The 16,781-nt window shown below is 32.0% G+C and overlaps 1 protein-coding gene across 1 annotated transcript; it reads right to left on the bottom strand.

The window, feature by feature from the left end:
• Window positions 1-5,817: 5,817 nt before the first annotated feature.
• On the bottom strand, window positions 5,818-13,487 carry LOC107914139 (uncharacterized). Its single transcript, XM_016842932.2, has 2 exons — window positions 12,730-13,487; window positions 5,818-6,043 (listed from the first exon to the last, which is right to left on the bottom strand). The coding sequence occupies exons 1-2, from the start codon at window positions 13,231-13,233 to the stop codon at window positions 5,999-6,001; spliced, it is 549 nt and encodes a 182-aa protein (XP_016698421.1). The 5' UTR covers window positions 13,234-13,487; the 3' UTR covers window positions 5,818-5,998.
• Window positions 13,488-16,781: the final 3,294 nt, after the last annotated feature.

The following is a 16,781-nucleotide window of genomic DNA, read 5'->3' as shown; positions in this document are numbered from 1 at the left end:
TCCCCTAATCAGCATTTCCTTATTTAGATAAGAATTCATTTAGTAATAATAATTAATTTTCTCATTTTAGGTATTTTCTAAAAAAAAAACAAAACGCTTATATCTTATTCTCATAATTGAAAGTAAATTATACAATTAAAAGATGAAATAAACCAGCAGCACCTCCAGGCTCCAAGCACCATTCCTTATCATATTGCAAAATGAGTGGTGGAGCATTTAATTTAAACTGGGGCAGGGCCACCAAGTTGGGACTTGGGAGTCACATGTGATCCACTTTACGGTCTGTAAAAAGAATTCTGTATAACTTTTTTTACTTTTTTAAACTATAACTGGATTTTCCTTATATCAACTTTTATATAACAAGAAAAAACCATTTTTTAATAGTAATAACATCTGATAACGCACAAACCCCACATCCTATTTTATCTCTCCTCCATGATGATTGGAGCTACATAAGCTCCGCATGCTTTATATCTTCCTTTTTATTAAAGTAATAAAATAATTTGGAAAAGAATGTTTGAACCGAATAATCAAGGAAAATTATAAGGTTAAATCTAAATTTGGTACTTCTCCCAAATTGGTATCTATGGATTTTCGTCCTAAATTGATACTTGAATTTTTTTTTCTATCAACTAAATTGATACCTGAGCCTAACGTCATTAAGTTCAAGACAGATAACGGAATAATATTGTGATACGTGACATAAATGACATCATGATGATGTCATAATCTAAAATATTAAAAAAAACTTACTTTTTTTTCTTTTTGACTTTTCTCCCCCGATATTTTTTGTCCATTTAATTAATTTTCTTTTCTTTTATTTTTCTATCGTTTCTTCTTCTTCTTTCTTCTTTTTTGTAAAATTTCCACTAAACATTCTCAAGCCGCTCCGTCCAGCTCAATTTGTTACACCACGACAAATACCAATTTGCTGATATTTGTTAGAAAAATATACTAATGCAAAACAAATTTGTTAGCACTGAATGAAAAAATAAATCAAGAATTAAGAAATCAAAACTTACTGCACCACGAAAAAACCACTACCTTAGAAACGAATTCGCCCTTACTAGTGTAATCGTGTAGTGGACGTTATCCCCCAAGATTAACACAGTGCTTCAATATCCGTACACCCGAATAAGGAAGGTGGAACTCAATTGATATTGCTCTTCTCAGGAAAATCACTGTAGGATTAATTCCCAATAAAGTTTGGAGGGGTCACAGTCAGTCTTGCTTAAAACCTAAACTCCTAGACAAATTTTCCTCTAATGTGATTTAGGGAAAAATGACATAATTTAAAATGGAATAAAAAAGAGGCGAGAGAGAAAAGAGTTGTTGATTGCTACGTTTTTCTTTCTGTTGTGAAAAATGAGGAAAAACAACTCTCTATTTATACTAGTAACAGAAGGGTAAATAGTAAATATGCAAGGGCAAAAGAGTAAAGATCGTAGGGCTAGTTACAAAATTGACCCATTATTTCCATACAACAATCAAAAAATATTTATGTTCCAGATTTTTCGTAAGAGTAAAAAACAGGAAAAAGTAAAACTATTTTAAATAAATCATTTTTCTGAAAATAATATAATAATTTTATCCAAAAAGAAACACACGCGATACATGTCGAAGACACTTGCAGATACAGGCCGAGCCAGGCAAGCAGCAACGTACGTGTGTTAGGCTTATACCCCAATTACTCAATGAGAGTAAGAAGCAAGGCTATATATAAACCCTCTTAAAAGCCTATACATAACCAATGTGGGATATACCTATTTACCCACAATCCTTTGCATTACCAACAATCCTCCATTAATGCAAAGTAATTTGAAATTTTTGTAAACATCAGAAAGAGGAGAGATTTTCCAGTTAAAACGTGAGAAGAGCAACAACGAAATTAGTTGATTAAGCACTAGTATCTTGTGGATTTGAACTAGTACATAGTGAAATGAGTGATTTTTTTTATGCGAGTCTCAAAGTCCAATTTTAAACCCATTGATTTTAAACCCATTGATGTGATGGGCTCACACTATCTCAAGGCCCAAAAACAATGTCAAAGGGAAAGCAAATCAAATCAAGATTCGATCAAAGACAAGATTCGAGGACGAACCTTTTCAAGGAAAGGGTGAATGATTCATGCACAAATAGGGTGAAATTTATTAAATTCCATTCATCGAAGCTGCCAATTTTCAAATTTCGAAAACCATCAAACTTGTGACGAATTTTTGGATGGGATCCAGACATTTCTGGGTTGAGATGTCTCATGACGTTGGAAGATCTATCTCTTAGCTTCGAAATTCACTTTGAATCACTCTATTTTGAGTTCGGGAGCTCAAGTTATGACCATTTTAATAAAGACTAAATGAGCAGAATTTTTGGACGTGATTATGACAGGAATTACGAGTTTCAGGCTTTTAATTCGAGTTTAAATCATATTGGATTCGAATTTTGGGCTTAATTTTTATTATATATGAGCCCGATATTATATTTATCAGCTCTTATTATTTTATTATTCCGAATTTTTAATAATTATTAAGTAGTTTAAGTTATTTAGGAGTTTTATATCAATAAGAAAGTTTAGTTTAAAACTACTTCCTGTTTAGATTAATTAGAGTTCTAGTATACTTAAGAGTTTTATTTAGATTTATTTAGCTAGCCTATATATACGCCTTTGCATTGTACACAAAGCAAATAATTCATTATTATTCAACTTCTCTTTTGAGTTAATAAATTCTCTTTGAGTTTTCTTTTCAAGAATTTCTCTTGAGTTTCTTTTAGAAGAGTTTTAACAATCTTTATAGGTTGTGGGAATCATTTTCAAACTTTTTTTGCCAAGATTCTATTTTGGAAGGGAAATTAGAGCTGCTTGAAGAGGGTTGTGGATTCTTCTTATTTCCAAGGCTTCTTAGGACTTCTACACATCACGTTCTATCTTTTCCATCTATCTTCTTTATTTTTTCTTTATTATTCTAATCTTTGATCTTATTATCCTACTTTTATTCACATTGATTATTTATTTTTAATTGTTCTCTTTATTTTTTACCTTACTAGATTCATTTGCGTTTCAGGTTGTTTCAAAATCCAAGTTTCTTTCAGAACGTCTAGAGCCCTAAGTCAAATCTGTGACTTTGACAAACTTTATGATCTGCTTTCGCATTCATCTGCCGCATACTTTATCATTTCTCTTTAACAATTGAACAAATATTAAACTTGTTAAGATAGGAGTTAACTCATGACACACAACTAATCTTAGATCCAATTGATGTTCCACGATAAATTAACAAGTTTTAGTTAATGCAGCTTAGGATGCTTGTAATGCCCTCAATCCGATCCGATTCGTCGGATCCAAATCTCGGGTGTTACATTTCCTATTATAGACTTATTCATGTCTAAACATTTAAAATTTCAACAAAATACATCTTATTTAATAGGGCTACTTTGCTAGATCACGTCTGGGCATACGTAACTAATTACAAACATTAAAAGGTTGTCCTTTTAATAGGTTCGCCACAAAGGCTTACCTTTCTAGAGTTTTACCATGAAAACATTCCTTTCACTGGTGTTTTAGACAATATGGATTTGCCTAAACTCACATTTCGTGAGGTTTGCCCCTCATTGTCCTAGGACATGCAAAAAACCACATTAGGTAATAGCCTTCCTTTAGTCTTTCCATATAACGCCATAGCCCAAATATGGTCTTACATGATATGATCCTTTGAGTGCCATGGCCATGGGCTTGTCCTTTTAGAGATTCGTGTTTTTAGTCCCAACAGACCCCTTTAAACGACTTCGGAGACAGATACAAACTCATCATGCATTGACCCATCATACAATGGCATGCTCATGACAGACATATCCATGCTTCAGACTCATATACATACCATACTTATTCAAATTCACGTCCTCTACTTAGTCCATCAAACTTCATACAATCCATACATACAGGATCATAAACCTTTCATTTCGTATCAGAGTTATTACATCATACTTTACTAGTTTCATTTTCACCATTTTATCACCTAGCATAGAAATTACTAGAAGGCATATTATAAATGCGAGAGTCAGTTTAGGGACTCACCTGACTTATACCCCTTTTTCAGCTCCGAATTCTGGATCTAGGCTTCTTTCGACTAGTAAATTTCAACCACTACTACAGAACACGAAGACCCATTAAGGTCCACCCATAAACCCTTAAATAGATACTTATGTCATTAACCTTACCCGACAGAACGAACTTATTCTTATAAAACATAGCATGGAAGATCTTGAATCTTACCTTGGCATAAAGCACCCATAGGTAAAGATCCAGATCAGCACCTCCGCTTTTGTGAAGGGAGGAAGAACTCTCGACTGCTTTAGATCTAGACCAAAGAAATACTTCTTAAAGAAAGAGGAAAAACTCCCCTTCTCCAATTTCAGATTATCTAAATATACAACCTTTTTCCTTATAAGGACTTGACACACATCAAAATCCTATTCTACCTGCCGTATGGGTGGTTTAAAGCGATAAGGAAACGTATACAACAATCCACAATTATATGTATAATTATTTTTGGGTCAAGATAATGCATAGTTATGCGTTAAGAACTATCCTTTATACAATATAACAAAATGATATACCAAAAGTATGATATAGGGATTCAGGAAGGAAAGGAAGGGAAGTGTATAAGCAAAGTATGGCTGACGAGTTAATGGTTTTGACTTTTAATGTTAGATAAGGTAAACATTACATAGTTTTGCCTTTTTTTTATTTGGATTTTCGAATAACTCGAATTGTGTAATTCATATTTGAGTTAAATTGAAAAAATTGATTTTTTTATTCGAGTTTATTCAAATAACTCGATTAACTCGAATAACTTGAACTATTTAATTCAAAATTTGAATTTTTTATCGCGTTTTTCAAATAGTAATTTCTAGGTTAATTCTAGATGTGTAAAATAGTAATTTCTTTAAAATTTTAAGGATTTTTATAATTTTGTACTTTTTAAATTTTTAATAATTATTTATGATAGTTAATAATTTTTTACCATTTTAATATTCTTTTTGCAATAGTCGGAATTTACGTCCAAAATAAACCTGGACAAATGGTTGTCTAAATTCATTCCGAAAGTTAAATTTTAGTATTTTTTTTATAATTTCTAAGGTCTTTTATACATTTTTTAAAATATATGTTAGTATAACACACCACATCAGTAACTTATCAACATAGCATTCTACGTGTTAGCTCTGTAAGCCACGTTAATATCATTAACAGTTAAACCAATTAACTAATAATTTCTAAAAAGAGCTAATTAAAATTTTTTAATTATAAGAATTCGATTATTTTTATTTTTATTTTTTTAGGAGAACTTTTTAAACCTTTGGCTTAATAAATTTTATATAATTTTATTCACCTAATCATACTCATAGCTTTTTTTTTTATTTGACATATAATATTTATAAAATATTCTTATCTCATAAAATATTAACTTGAGCCAAAGACATAAAGATTAAAGGAGTTAAAGCGTACTAGCTATCAATACCCCTAAAAGGAGTTTATCTCACTAACGGTTATGCATTTAAATTTTAATTAAATAATATTTTCAAGTTCGAAAGAATTTATAAAATTAATGTTTTTTAAATTAGATCAACGATTAAATTGGTTAAACTGTCGATTCGTTGGTCTGACTAATTCAATTAAAAAATTATTAAAAATTTTAAAAAATTAAATTAAAAAAATATTTTTAATCGGTTCAATTGGTTATTAATTTCCGATCTGAATGGTTCAAAACCACTATCCAAATTGATACCTAACCAACTGGCCCAATTCAAACAAGGGGCACATCGTAAAACTAAAACACCATTTTATATGCCTTGCGAATTGAGGCAAAGAAATATAGATCTCACACATTAAAACTACAGTTAAAAATACGTAAGTCCATTATTTACAAAATCTACTTATAACACATTCTCATGCCAGACCCATCCTTTTGGAGTCTGCACATTACCTCTCTCCATTCCATGGCACCTACTCCGTAATTAGCTCCTCAAGTTCGTTTCTAGGCATTGGAAGCTGAAATTACAAACATCACTGGACATTAAACCACAAGGAAACTCAAATCTCAAGCCTCTGGAGCATACAAATAATAAGAAACAGAGTCCGAAAGGAACTCTTAGGAGCATAAAGGGAAAAAAAGAAAGAAAAGGTATTAATTGATTTATCAGCATTAAACTGAGTATAGTTTACAACTAATGTTGTCCCTTAAAAAGACCATAATCATGGCCTGAGCTGCCCTGTGAACACAAATAAGTAATTAAGATTATGATGAAATGCTTGATGTCTTGAGTTCCAAATTAAACACCTTCATTAAAGTGTGGACTAGTGAATGGTGTTTCAAGCAAAAAGGAGGAAATCAAAGTTCTCAAATTACACAATAGAGAAGCATTGAATCTAGATTAATGCATGCAGATTGCGCATAGCATGATGACCTTTATTGGTGGGTTACCAAGCATCAAGTATATGTAGATAAATATTTGAAGAAATTGACTGCCATTTTAACACTTCTTTCATGTCCATTCTTATCTTGTTCATGCATTACTAATACCACATTAAGAATATATGCTAAAAAATACACTTTTTTCATGTCAACATTTTCCATTTGTCCATGATTCATGGGGCATAATCATCTCGTATATCTACTGACGACATAGATAAAACATCCAGGAGCAAAAGAAGTTTCAAGACATAAAATTGACAACCAAATAGCTTTTTGTAGATGTGAACAATGAATCATATTCCATAGATACAAGGAAAATAAATAAAAGGATGAGAATTTTGACTTTAATGTCCCATTATGATACAACTCCAGAAAGGACTGGTAACTTGAATTCAGGTAAAATTTTCCTTGTATCTTCATGAAGCTACATAGAAAATGAATTTTGAATCTTAAATTAGATAGCCACATTTAGTTGGACTTGGATGATGGGTCCTCCATCTAAGGAGCCTCCAGTATACAATTAAATTTTAAACCTAATAAGATAGTTTGATGAAAGACTTGAAGGACTAAAATACTTTAAAACTCATCTTCTTTTAGGGTATCTTCGACACATTTTCATACTGCCTGGCAGCTTATCAGGTAGGTGACCAATCATTATCTCATACTGATACGAGTCAAAAAAGCCCAAATTCTTGAAGGCGAGGCCCAATAAGCAAATTCCCAGCCCAATCAAGAAATCCATCCATACTTAGTTGAAAATCAGGCCAAATTGTTAAAGTGGCCCAAGTTGTAAAGTTTTATTTTTATTTATTTATTTATTTATTTTACTTAGTTTAAATTTTTATATTCAGTCCAAGAGTCCCAAATAAAAGACCCTTGGCCGAATTTCCATATTAAAATAATTAGGAGTTTTTTTTTAGTTTTAGTTTTAGTGTTCTAATTAAATTAGGAAAACATTTGAAAGGCCTATTTATATGGCTTGGCCAGCCACCCTACTTAACATTACAATTACATTGAAAATTTCAGATTTGATTTGAGTGAAAATTCTCTTTGAGTTCTTCAAGGATTTTCTCTTGAGTTTTCTTTAGAAGTTGTTTTAACAATCTTTTTGATTGTGGGGGCCATCTTCAACCTTCTTCTTGCCATTGATATTCTTTGGAGGGGAGATTAGAGCCGTTTGAAGGGAGTTGTGAGATCTTTCGAGATTTCAAGGCTTCTTAGGACTTATCTTTTAATTTCTTACTGTCAATTCTTTCTTTATTTCTACTTGTGCTGAATCATTATCTAATCTATTTTCTGTTCTTATTTTGTTTTCAGCCTTTTTCTATCTTAAGGAATCAGCCCAAAAATCCCCAATTTCTAGGGTTTTTCCATACTCGTTTTGGGTGAAATTAGATTGTCGAAATTTGGGGAAAACTATCTTGGTGTTCAATTGGGCAGAATCACAATCTCCTTGAGGGTTTCAAGAACCCTAACACTTATTTCTATTCTCAATTTGATTCTTTGCTGATTTGGGGATTTTATTTCAAATCTGAAAATTCAAAAATCTAATCTTTTAATTTTCTGTTTCGTTTCAGATCTAATTGTTTAGGGTTTTCGTAGGAGTTTCTCGTGACTTGGCAACTCGATCTTGGTCCGCGCGCAACCCCGTATCATTTGGTATCAGATTTTGGGTGTTTTGGGTGTTCTTGGTTGATTTCTAAACTGATCTCTATTTTTTAAAGCATAAACGGCAGTTTTACCCAGAAAAATTGTTCAAAAAAAATTCATTTGAGTGGGTAAACGTTGTCCGATTGATCTGAAATTTTACATACATGTTTTTGGCACTGTGGTTGAATATAAAAAAATTATTCCCGCAAAAAAATCAGTCAAAAAAGTCAAAAAAAAATCAAAAAATACGAAATAAATAAAAATTTAAAAAAAGATTTAGCGGGTTGAATTTGGTGCCCAAAATTTCCAGATCAAAAATTCAATATATAAAGACACTCCAGATTTAATTTCGTGATTTTTGGAGATCGGGAACACCTCGAACGAAGTTGTCAAGTTACTCCGCAGTTTTTCGGGTTTTCTGTTTTCAGCAATTTTTATTGATTCTTAGCTGTAGGTTTTCATTTGTTTCCCTTTATTCTTCCTTTACGTTATCTAACACCTTCTTGTTTCTTGTGTTAGTAGGATTTAAACGTGTGCACAACTTCTTCCTCGGTGCAACACGAATCAATTGGTGTCTCGTCAGTTTTTGGCATCCTAGTGCAAATTAGGATTCTTTGGTAGTTTGGTTCACACTCTCTAATTGGTTGATATAAACTCTGATAAAGAACTCACAAGATTGAATTCGACCTCATTGAGAATTTGATTTTTTCTTTTTGAGTGATTAACGGTGAGGTTTGATAACTTTTATTTTTGAGTGTTGAGTGTTTTGCAGGTTTTAAAAAAAAATGTCTACAGGTGATAATACTAGTGACATATTTAAAAAATTCCAACAACAGTTGGACGAACAGGCTGCTGCACTTCGAGCGTTGACTGCTACTATCAATGAGGTGCGGTTGAATCAAGAGCCTCAATATCGAGATCAAATTAAAGACGATGTGGATAACCAGCCTCCTGCTCATAGGCGCGCTCCTCGGCGTGTCCCTAGAACTGATTATGATCTTCATGATCGTGGACAACCCTCTTTGGCAAAACCAAAGAGCGAGCAGCAACGAGAACATCTCTTTCATACTCGCTGCCATGTACAAGGTAAGCTTTGTAGAGTTATTATTGATGGTGAAAGTTGCTCGAACGTAGCCAGCACGACGATGGTGGAAAAGCTTTGCTTAACCACTACCAAGCATCCACGACCTTATCAACTACAAGGGCTTAGCAACGAAAGCCAATTTAAGGTCACTCAACAAGTGCGCATCGCCTTTTCTATCGGTAAATATCAAGACGAAGTCGTGTGCGACGTAGTACCTATTCAAGCCTGCCATTTATTGCTAGGAGAACCATGGCAACTGGATCGAAAAGTCACTCACGATGGTCGTACCAATAGGTATTCTTTCAAGCATCAAGGAAAGAAACTTACCTTAGTGCCGCTCACTCCGGAACAAGTCCATGAGGACCAAATCAAACTGAGAAATTTTGTTAAAACAAGTGAGGAAAAAGAAAAAGAGAATGAAAAAGAGCAAAAAGAGATTGAGAGTGAAAAGGAATGTGAAACAGAAAAGAAATTTGAAAAAGAAGTTGAAGAAAGAAGAGAAAATGAGTTAGAAAAAGAAACAAAAGAAAAAGACGAGGAAAGGCTAGTGAGGAATGTTTCCACTAACCAAGATATGAATTTTTCTTGTGTTGCTACTTTTCAGGTTCCTGAAAGATCGAAAGATAACTTTCAACTTCAATACCTCTCAAATGAAAGACGCTTTCATACGATCAACTTAGGCAAAGATGAAATCACACTACATGATCCCGAAGGTAAGCGAGGTAAGGAAATTTTAGAAACCGAGTCCAGTGCAGATTTGAAAATTATTGATAAAACTTTTGGTGACTTAGTTCTTAAAAGATCCCCTCATTTTGATCCGATTAATTGTTACTCTTCGATTGTGGTTGATAAAGTCATTACGAAAAGAAGCGTGATTTGTTATTCTCTTGATTTACCTTGTGTAAAATCCTCGAATTTGTCCAAATCTGTTTTGGAGAATAAGGTAACGAAATTTTCCAAATTTGTTTTCAATTTATATTCGTGCCTTAAACAGTTTATGTGGTTGTACATGAAGTTTGAGTTCCATTTGACAAAGGTTAACTCAACAACGGAGATTCGACTACACTATGCCCCCGATGAGCGAAGGTTTGTTTTAAATGAAAAAGGTAAAATCGACCCTTATTCTTCTGCTTATCGAGGTAAGATGCTTGAAACCTTTGAAACACTTTTGTACTCCTCGGATAGTGATAAAGATCGTGTTGATGAACACTTAGATCGAAACGTGCTTGACTGTCCTATTTTATTTATTGATGATATATCTGTTTTGATGGTTGATAAAAATATTCTTGTGTTTGATAATGCATGTGTGAGTGAATCTATAGACCGCCGATTAATGCATGGTATGATTATGCAACTCTGTGAACCATGTGAATCTTTTCAAATACCTACTTGTGACGATTATGTTTACCATTTGATTTATTACTCGCAATTTATTCATGGTTTGTGGGAACAATGTGAGACGACTGAATGCCTTAAAACATGTCCATCTTTGTTTCAAATATTTGACGAGGCAGTGGTGAGTAAATTAGATTGTTTGCATGGTAATCTGAATCTGTCCATTCACATGCGTTATACCTGTTCTGTTATGCTTATGATTGGACTACAAGCTTGTTTCCGTTGCTATTTACTATTTCATGGCTATTCTTTTCAGTGGACTCAATTGCCATTACTCCCGTTCGATAGAGGAAAGTCGAGTTCATTTGATTTTTCAGATTCGAGGACGAATCTTTTTGAGGAAGGGGGGAATGATACGAGTCAAAAAAGCCCAAATTCTTGAAGGCGAGGCCCAATAAGCAAATTCCCAGCCCAATCAAGAAATCCATCCATACTTAGTTGAAAATCAGGCCAAATTGTTAAAGTGGCCCAAGTTGTAAAGTTTTATTTTTATTTATTTATTTATTTATTTTACTTAGTTTAAATTTTTATATTCAGTCCAAGAGTCCCAAATAAAAGACCCTTGGCCGAATTTCCATATTAAAATAATTAGGAGTTTTTTTTTAGTTTTAGTTTTAGTGTTCTAATTAAATTAGGAAAACATTTGAAAGGCCTATTTATATGGCTTGGCCAGCCACCCTACTTAACATTACAATTACATTGAAAATTTCAGATTTGATTTGAGTGAAAATTCTCTTTGAGTTCTTCAAGGATTTTCTCTTGAGTTTTCTTTAGAAGTTGTTTTAACAATCTTTTTGATTGTGGGGGCCATCTTCAACCTTCTTCTTGCCATTGATATTTTTTGGAGGGGAGATTAGAGCCGTTTGAAGGGAGTTGTGAGATCTTTCGAGATTTCAAGGCTTCTTAGGACTTATCTTTTAATTTCTTACTGTCAATTCTTTCTTTATTTCTACTTGTGCTGAATCATTATCTAATCTATTTTCTGTTCTTATTGTGTTTTCAGCCTTTTTCTATCTTAAGGAATCAGCCCAAAAATCCCCAATTTCTAGGGTTTTTCCATACTCGTTTTGGGTGAAATTAGATTGTCGAAATTTGGGGAAAACTATCTTGGTGTTCAATTGGGCAGAATCACAATCTCCTTGAGGGTTTCAAGAACCCTAACACTTATTTCTATTCTCAATTTGATTCTTTGCTGATTTGGGGATTTTATTTCAAATCTGAAAATTCAAAAATCTAATCTTTTAATTTTCTGTTTCGTTTCAGATCTAATTGTTTAGGGTTTTCGTAGGAGTTTCTCGCGACTTGGCAACTCGATCTTGGTCCGCGCGCAACCCCGTATCACATACTGTAGACTATAAAGCATAAGGGACACCAACTCACTCAAAAAATACTTTTATTCTTTGCCTACCTCATGTTCCCCTTACTTTCCTCCAAGAAGTAGAGATAGGGAAAACTAAAGTTCCCAACAATTTGATTACTCAGGAGGAGTAAATGCTTGTAAAATTGTTATGTAATAACCCATGCCATTTTAATTAGTTCAATGAAATAAAATTGTTAAAGGGGACGATGTGATTTGTTTTTGTTTTTTTTTCAATCTTTGATGTCTGTTTTACTCTTCATATTCGGTGTTCGTGACTGCTCCCCAACAATATTATCTCTAAGATTCAAACATAGTCTCCGCAATATCTCTTAATATTGCACTCACTCGATGGTAAAGGAGCCATGAATATATCAATATCACCTTCAAAAACCCTCCTGATAGATAGAAAAACATAGAAAAATTTGAAACATAGTATCACCCTACAGCTGATCTTACAGAGTTTTGAGGGGCTGCTTATTTTTGGGGAAATGTTTTTTTTCCTTATTTACTTTACTCTAAATATGACAAATGAAACAAGATAAATACCAATTATAGGGTTGCCTTAGTTCGAGATTGAACTAATACTAACTAGAAGATAGTCTTTGGACTAAAGCAAAAAAAAGTAAGGAATCCTCCCAATAGTTCTGCAACACCTTCAACTAACTCCCATAAGAAAGGAAAGGAGTCTAAGAGTGAGTGGGGAAGTTTAGCTGAAACATGCCTAACTATAAGAATCCAGATACAGAAAACAAACTAAAAAAATTAGAGTATACCTGAAGAAGTGATTCCGAAGAATATTTACAAGAGCCCGTAACCTCATCACGGCAAGAATGGACGGTCTTGAATTGGTCAACGTCGAGCTTCTTGTTGATGAATCCAACTCGGAAATATATGGAGTCGGAGGGTGGCAAATCGACCTTGATCTCATTCACATCGAACCACAAGAAGAACCGCTGCACCTGAATGCCTTCCAAATCGGTAATGGAGCCATAACCCAGTTTTCCAGTGATGGTCTTTTCGTAGTAGACCAAGTACTCGAATTGAATGTAGCAAGGGCTGTCCAACATGACGATGAACCTCCCATCATCGTGGAGGACGTAATCGGTGACAGTGCTTGGTAGAAGCCCACTGGGGAGACCGAATTTAGGAAGGATATCCCAGACAGAGGGAGGAGCAGGCTGAGGCTCAAGGACTGATAGAGATTTGGGGATTGAAATGAGGAAGATTAGATAGGCTAGAGCTAAACCCAGATGGGAGTTGAAGTGGTTAGCCGCCATGGATGGAAGAAGGAAGAAAAGAAACGAAAGTTTAGTGAAGATATTTGAGTTTGTGGTCTCTGTCTATCCTTTTCATCTAATATAGAGCCTAGTAGAGATAAATCTATTAACGAAGACCGTAGCATAGTAACAAGCGTTGCCGCTACATTCTGCAAGCCCATCTCATATGCTAGTTGAAGCCCGCGTATGATTTTTCTAAAGATACAGAAAAATCTGCCATAGCACAGCGGGTGGGGTGCCAAATTGATAAAATTACTTTTTTTTTTCTATTGTAAACTGATATAGGATTTCCATTTTATAAAATACTAAAGCTTAGGATCACCTGCTTCCACTTAAGTTTTTATGAATTAGAGCTTTTATAATTTTTTTTATTATATATCGAATCTCACTCATTGACTAAAAACATTCACATAATATTTTGTATCTTTAATAATCATCCATTTCCTGTGGTTTCATGCATTGTGACCGTAAGGGCTATGTGTGATGGAGTTCTTGAGATGTTTGGTGATAGAAAGATTTGGCTTAATTGGTAATGAATTGAGTTGCATGCTGGCCGCCATGTTTTTTTCATTGTTTTCAGCAAAAAGTATGACATAAGTCATATTACATTTAGTATTTTTTATTAAAAAAATTAAAAAATTAGTTTCTCTATGTAATATCAAAGGACAAATATACGTTAGCTTGATGTGTATATAGCACATCACGTATAACTATCTGGTTATTTCGTCAATCATGTCAATTTTTAACAATAGAAATAGATGAAATTTTTAATAGAAAGAATCAATTTACACTTTTAATTTAATGTATAGGGACTAATTTGTCTACTTTTCAGTAAAAGAAACAAAATATAAACTGGCTTGTAATATAGGGAAGGGATCTTCATGGTATTTTTATCATGAATTTATTTTTTAAGTGTTCTTGTGTGTTAGGATTTTTAGGAAGGTCTGGCTCTTTTGTGATTTATGTGGTTTTTTTTTAAAAAATAAAAATAAAAAGTTATTATGGTTAGAAAAAGCAATGAATCAAATAATACATCATTTACGTAGTCCAACAAGCTTTCATTAAAGAAATAATTAAACAGTTATATTCAATTGATGACAAAATTATAAAAAGAGGACAACTGCGCTAACCAACCACGTCAACAAATATAAATAAATATAATTAATTAAAATTATAAATTTCATTTTTATATTATAATATAAACAAGCGCTTCCATTATTTTCTTTTTTCTTTTCGTTTCAAACAAAGTTGATCACAATACTTCCCTCCCTTCCTTATTTATCTCCTTCATATCTCAAAATAGGGTCCCCACTAAAGCTTAGTTAGTTCATGTTATTTAAGTATAATATTAACATATTTTATATTTGTTTAAATTTATTTTGGTCTGATATAAGAGTTTAAAATTTTACTTAAATATGTTCATATTTGTAAATATTTAACCACACTCATTTTAGACTTGTCCATATTATTTTTTAAAGAATAAAAAATATGTATTTATGTTATTTAATAATTTAATATTTTTATTTATTAAAATTTTACATATAGTCATCTTAACATTTTTTAAATGTTTACATTATAGTAACATTATATATTATTATAGATTTAATTTTTATGTGTTATAAATTACATAATATATAAAAATAATATAATATAAAACATTACAAACTTAGAAAAATATATTGGGCCTATGCCTTAAATGTTCAAGCTCGAGCCCAACCTATATTTTAAAAAAGCCTAATTTTTTTTTGTCCAATCCCATTTTACGAACCTAATCTTTTCGTTCAAATTTTTTCAAATTTCGAACGGAACTTCAAACTTGAGCAAGAAAGTCTAGCCATGATCACATGGTGTTAAGCCTCACCTTTCCACCGTTACAATTTTTAGTTTTAGAGAATAGCCCAAAACTAATTGAATTGAATATTAAAAGAAGGATAATGAAATGTATTGTTATTGGGTTTGCTCTTTTAACTCTCTCATGTGCTGTTGTTGATATGTAGGGGTGTATTCAATTCGGGTTTGTTTGGTTTTTGGATAAAAATTTCGATTTTTCACTTTTGAAATTGATACTGTATAGAGTAGAAATTGAAATATCTGAAAGTGATAATTATAGTTTGATTCGATTCGACAGTTTTTATCAAATTTGGGCTTAAAATAAAATAACACCATCTTATTTTGGGCCTAAAAAATATAATATTGCAATTCTTAATTATTTTTTTCACACCAATCATAATTCATTCTCTAGATTTATTTATACATTTAAAAAAGTCAATTAAATAATTAAATTAATATCATAATCATCAATAAGACTACTTAAAAATTTATTTTAAGTTAAGTTATTAAATTGATAAATCATTCAAAGTTGTTAAAAGGAAAATAAATACATAAATCATTAGTATACCTAATGTTTTTCAGTGTCATTTTTTAAATTATTTTAATTAGCCATAACTGAGTGATTACAATATGCCACTTAATTAATTAAAATCAAACATATGTAATTGTGAAAAGTTGTTTCTTTTATAAATAAAATATTATAAAATTTAATAAACTATTTTCCTAAAATTAAAATAATGCTTATAATTATAATTATTTTATTTAAGAAATGATTCACTTAATCTAATATAAAACTACATTTTTATAACTTTTTTCATGAAATATTTTCATAACTTTATCTTTTTGTATAGTCCTATCTAGTTGTTGTTAATAATAATAATAATAGGGTTAAATGAATTAATTTATATAAATATTGAAATGATCAATTTATTATTCTGTTAGAACTACCCCTTTAAACATATATATATATATATTCATTTGGTTTGGTTTGAATAAAACAAGTTTCATGTAAAAAATCAAACCAAACCGAATTGTGTTGTTTGAGTGATAACACAAAATGAATTCTAACCCAACCAAATCCAACTGAATCCAATACATCAGTTCAAATCTATTTTTCTATTTTCTCCATTTCTTTACTCATCCCTAATGACATGTTCTTCCTATTTGTTATTTTATAGTTCTTGAGTTTTTGGCATCGAAAATTATTGGGTCATGGGTTTGGTAAAGATTTGTGTGATTATTTGCTTTTTTATACTTTTTAAATAATTGTTTTAATTTTTAGGGTAAACTACACCCATGGTCACTTTTGTTTACCTTAGGTTACGTTTTAGCCACTTATGTTTGAAATGTTACGTTTTAGTCATTTACGTTATCATGTTGTAACATTTTAGTCACTGAGCTGTTAATCGTCGTTAATGGTGTAACGGTAAGCTGACGTGGCACGTTAAATCATCATTTCAAACAAAATTTTAGGTTAAATTATACAATTGATCCCCATATTTTTTTCGTTTTAAGTAATTTAATTTTTTTTCTTTTATGTTCTTTAAAATTTCTTCTTTTTTTCCATTCTCTTTTGTTTCTCCCTCTGTTTTCATATCTTTCTCATTTCTTTTAACATATTAGGAAGTCGAATTGGCAGTGAAAAAAGAAGTAGGAAGTCGACTATCATCATTTGCCTATAACCAAAACCCATAAACCCATACCATGCTTCTTTCTTC

Source organism: Gossypium hirsutum, chromosome D08 (genome assembly GCF_007990345.1).
Source record: "Gossypium hirsutum isolate 1008001.06 chromosome D08, Gossypium_hirsutum_v2.1, whole genome shotgun sequence".
NCBI lineage: Eukaryota > Viridiplantae > Streptophyta > Magnoliopsida > Malvales > Malvaceae > Gossypium > Gossypium hirsutum.
This window is presented reverse-complemented; position numbering and strand designations above follow the sequence as displayed.